General features: G+C 58.4%; 1 protein-coding gene across 1 annotated transcript in view; it reads right to left on the bottom strand.

Annotated features, from left to right (window-relative positions):
- IL6R (interleukin 6 receptor) overlaps positions 1-3,415 on the bottom strand; it is a 29,716-nt gene extending 26,301 nt beyond the window's left edge. The window contains 2 exon segments of the mRNA XM_023759166.1: positions 2,147-2,274; positions 3,100-3,415. Coding sequence (XP_023614934.1) covers positions 2,147-2,274; positions 3,100-3,400 — 429 coding nt within the window. The 5' untranslated portion in view covers positions 3,401-3,415.
- Between the last annotated feature and the right edge of the window lie 571 nt (positions 3,416-3,986).

Genomic DNA, 3,986 nt, shown 5'->3' on the forward strand with positions numbered 1-3,986 from the left:
GGGGGGGGGGGGGGGGGCGCGTGGCGAGGTGGGCCGGGCTCTGCAGGCCGGCCCTGGGGCTGAGTCCCGGCTCCACACGTGGTAGTTCTTGCTACTGTGAGTAAGTTATCCTCTCTGAGCCTTTGTTTGCTCATCTGAAAATGGGAAGATTAGTAGTACCTGCCTGGTGGGGGTTGGTTAGGGTTAATTGAAAAATGAGTGTAGCCCTGGCCAGTTTGGCTCAGTGGATAGAGCGTCGGCCTGAGGACTGAAGGGTCCCAGGTTTGATTCTGGTCAAGGGCACATGCCCGGGTTGTGGGCTCGATCCCCAGTGGGGGGTGTGCAGGAGGCAGACGATCATGATTCTCTCTCATCGTGGATGTTTCTATCTCTCGCCCCCTCTCCCTTCCTCCCTGAAATCAATAAAAATATTTTTTTACAAAAATGCGTGTAAAACATCTAGCTGGGGCCCCTGGGTCAAAGGTGCTGAAGGCGGGTGCACTCTGCCAGGTCCTGTGCTCCTGGAAAGGCGGGGGAGGGCGGGGGGCAGCCACGAGAAAGGCCATCCAGAAGCACACGGTGCCGGGGGTTCGAAGGGGGTGGGAGCATTTCTGGAAGGTGAGCCCAGAAAGGAAGGCCGGGTGACTGAGGATATTGGAGGTGAGTCAGACACCGGCCCACCTGGCCTGGGAGCCTGAGACTTCACCCACGTCTGACATGCGTGGGCATGTGAGGCCACGGCAGCCACTCGCCCCGCCGCGGGGGTGACGCATCACCCACCAACCTCCTGTTACGGGTTTGAACCCCAGGCCCAGAACCAACTTCTGGGAAGCCTGCCCCAACCTCCCCAGACTGAGTTAGAGCTTCCCTGACTCCCTTCTTCCCTCCCTCCATCCCACCCAGGCTTCCATCCCACCCAGCCCGGCCCACGGCTGATGCTGAACTCACCGAAAGGAACCCCGGTGACACGAATGGGTGAGAAGCACAGCTGGGGAGGGCGTGGATGTGAGCACAAAGCAGGATACACAACCTCCACCCAGGGGCCTGTTTCACCCCCAGCAGCCCCAGGGTCTGAGTCGGACGTGAGCGGGTTCTGTGGTCCCCCAGGCTCTCAGAGTAGCTCCCTACCCCACTTCCTCACTTCAAGGCAGAGGCACCCGACCCAGCAGGAGGACAGAAGTGCCTGAGGCTGCTGACAGGAGGAGGGTGTGAGCTAAAATCTCTCTCTCTCTCTCTCTCTCTCTCTCTCTCAAAATGCCAGTAACAAACACACAAAGTATTCTAATAAACTTGCTAAGGCTGGTCTAGGCAGCTGACCCTGGACACTGAATCACCCGGTTGAACTCACTGTTCAGATTTTTTGAGACCCTGGTGACTGACAGCCCAAACGCCAATAGGAGCACCTGGGCTAGGGGCCCTCGGCTCTGGATGGAGACAGACCGAACTGCAGGTGTGTTGGTTTTCAGCATCCCCCCCTCCTCTACATCCCTGCCACAACTCATCCCATCTCCTGGAGCGAAGGGGCCCCGGGCAGGTGTGACTTCCACCACCACCACCACCCCCTCCGGCTCCACTTCCCCTCTATCACCACTTCCCCGCTATCACCACTTCCCCTGTCTGCCATTATCAAGGGAAGCGCTTGATAAGCTCACCAGGTCAGGACACCTGGACACAATCATGAGCGGCTTCCCTTCCCCTCCCAGCGCCATCTGCATCTTCAGAACAACGCCCAAACCTTAGCCTTGAATAAGGTCAGGCCGACTGGGTTGGGTTCCTAGCAGAGCTACCGATGACCTTACCCAAGGAAACCGGTTTCTCGGAAAAGTCAGTTTCTCTATTTGTTACAGAGAAAAATCACACCCACTTCCCATGCCTGTTGTGGTTGACAGGACAGATATCCTAGCACAGTGGCCGGCAGGGGAGAGCACGGGAGTTTGGAGTTTGTCTCAGTTTCCTCTCTCATTCCCTCCTCTTCATCCCAGAGGAATTACTTTCTAATATTTTCTGATGATAAAATTTTGGAATCACTGGCTGGCCAGTGCCACTTGGCTCCTTTGAGAGCCCTCACTCTCCCCCCATTCCCCCCACACCCCCCTACACCCTCCGCCACCTCCCAGGGCCTCAGTGAAGGATGAGCAGACATAAACACAGCCCAGACCCAGGATACTTACAACTTCCTCACCAACAACATGGCCCTGGTGCTCCGGGAGGGGGGGCTCTGAGGGCTCCACTCACAGATGACGTTGCTGATGGGGCTCTTCCGGAAGCAGGAGAGCTCGGGCTCCTCCAGGGCACCTGGAAGGCCAGCACACCGGGCAGAGGTGAGCTCTCCTCCCGCCCCCCCCTTCTCGGGGAGCCCCTGGCTTAGCCATCCTCACCTCCCCACCCCAGCTCTGGCGCCGGCTGGGACCCAAACAGCCGCATACACAATAGTGTTTGGGAACTTAAAGGACCTCACAGTGGCAAAGGGAGACGCCCAGGGCTGCCCTGTCTAAAGGGGAGAGAGAACAATCCCCAACACAGGGGCTTTGGGGTCACTCAGGCCTGCTCTTCTCAGTTTCCTCCTCTAAGATGAAATGATCTAAGTAACAGCAACACTGCTTTCCCGCACAGGGTCCCGGGGACACAGGGAGCCGGTGCCTCGGCCCAGGGCCTGGCGCTCGGGGGCACCTGGCTCCAGCGCGTCTTTATCGAGACGAGACGTGAGGGAGCTGAGAACCTGCTGACTCTCAAACTAAAGCTGGCTGGTCTGAGAGTGCCCAACATCCTATGTCCATGTGTGCGCACACTCACACTTCCTCTCCATGTCATCTTCGCACTGACTCAGAGGGACGGTAATAACATGAATTTACTTTACCAAAGAGGAGACTGAGGAGCAGAGATGTTGAGCTGCAAAGGAGGAGGCACACTCAGGCCCCCTGGCTCCCACCTCTGGCCCTAACTGCACATCAAGGCCAGCGGGACGGGGTCCCCACCAGCCAGGTGCACCCACCCAGCGGGAATTCCTGCCGGTCTCGCTGGCAGATGCCGGTGGGCCTGTCCCCAGGATCCCTGGGCCAAGGAAAAAGCTGCTGCGCAGGGAGCTGTCCCGTCCCCGAGAGCTCTGCGGACACAACTCACCCTCCACCAGCAGGCGCACGGTCCCAGCCGGGAGGCCGTCCCGGTAGCACGAATAGTTCCCGGAGTCGTTGAGCTGCAGGGACCTCAGGAGCAGCCTCCTCCCCCAACCAGCCCATCTGTCGTGGCTCGAGACCGTGGCCGGGTTCCCGAGCACCCAGTGAACCGTGGCATTGTCTCCCGGTCTCCCGCCGGGGCAGGTCAGGGTGACGTTGGCGCCGGGCCTGCTGGTCAGCACACCGCTCTCCACCTCTGGGGAGAGAGAGGACACGCAGTGAGTCCACGGCAAACGGAGCAACTTCATTCCTGATTTGGGGAAGCTCCGCGAGGCTTCAATACTAACATTTCCCAAGTCCACCCCGTGTCCGGGCCTCCGCCTGGGTGATGGCAGCAGCCTCCCCGTGGCCCCAGGCCCCAGCCTTGGCCCTCGCCACCCAGCGGCCCAGGGGAGCCCTTGGAGTCTCGATCCGGCCTCCCCACTCTTTTGCTTAGAAAACCCTTGGAGGCCCTGCCACTGTTCACGGCCTAGTGTCCAAAATTAAAGGAACAAGTAAATTTTTTTTTTTTTTAGTACAGATTCTATATTCGTGCTCTAAGATATAAATTAGTCCAGCCACCTTGGACTCATTTTTGTTGTTGTTAATCCTCACCCGAGGATATTTTTTCCATTGATTTCTAGAGAGAGTGGAAGGGAGGGAGGGAGGGAGGGAGAGAGAAAAACATCGATGGGAAAGAGACACATCAATGTGTTGCCTCCCACAGGCTCCCCGACCAGCCCTACGGGACCGGACCACACCTGCAGGCCAAACACGTGCCCTTTGACCTGGAATCAAACTCGAAACGCTTTGGTGTGCGGGCCGACACTCTATCACTGAGCCACACCAGCCAGA

This window comes from Myotis lucifugus, unplaced genomic scaffold (assembly GCF_000147115.1).
Source record: "Myotis lucifugus unplaced genomic scaffold, Myoluc2.0 scaffold_151, whole genome shotgun sequence".
Classification (NCBI taxonomy): domain Eukaryota; kingdom Metazoa; phylum Chordata; class Mammalia; order Chiroptera; family Vespertilionidae; genus Myotis; species Myotis lucifugus.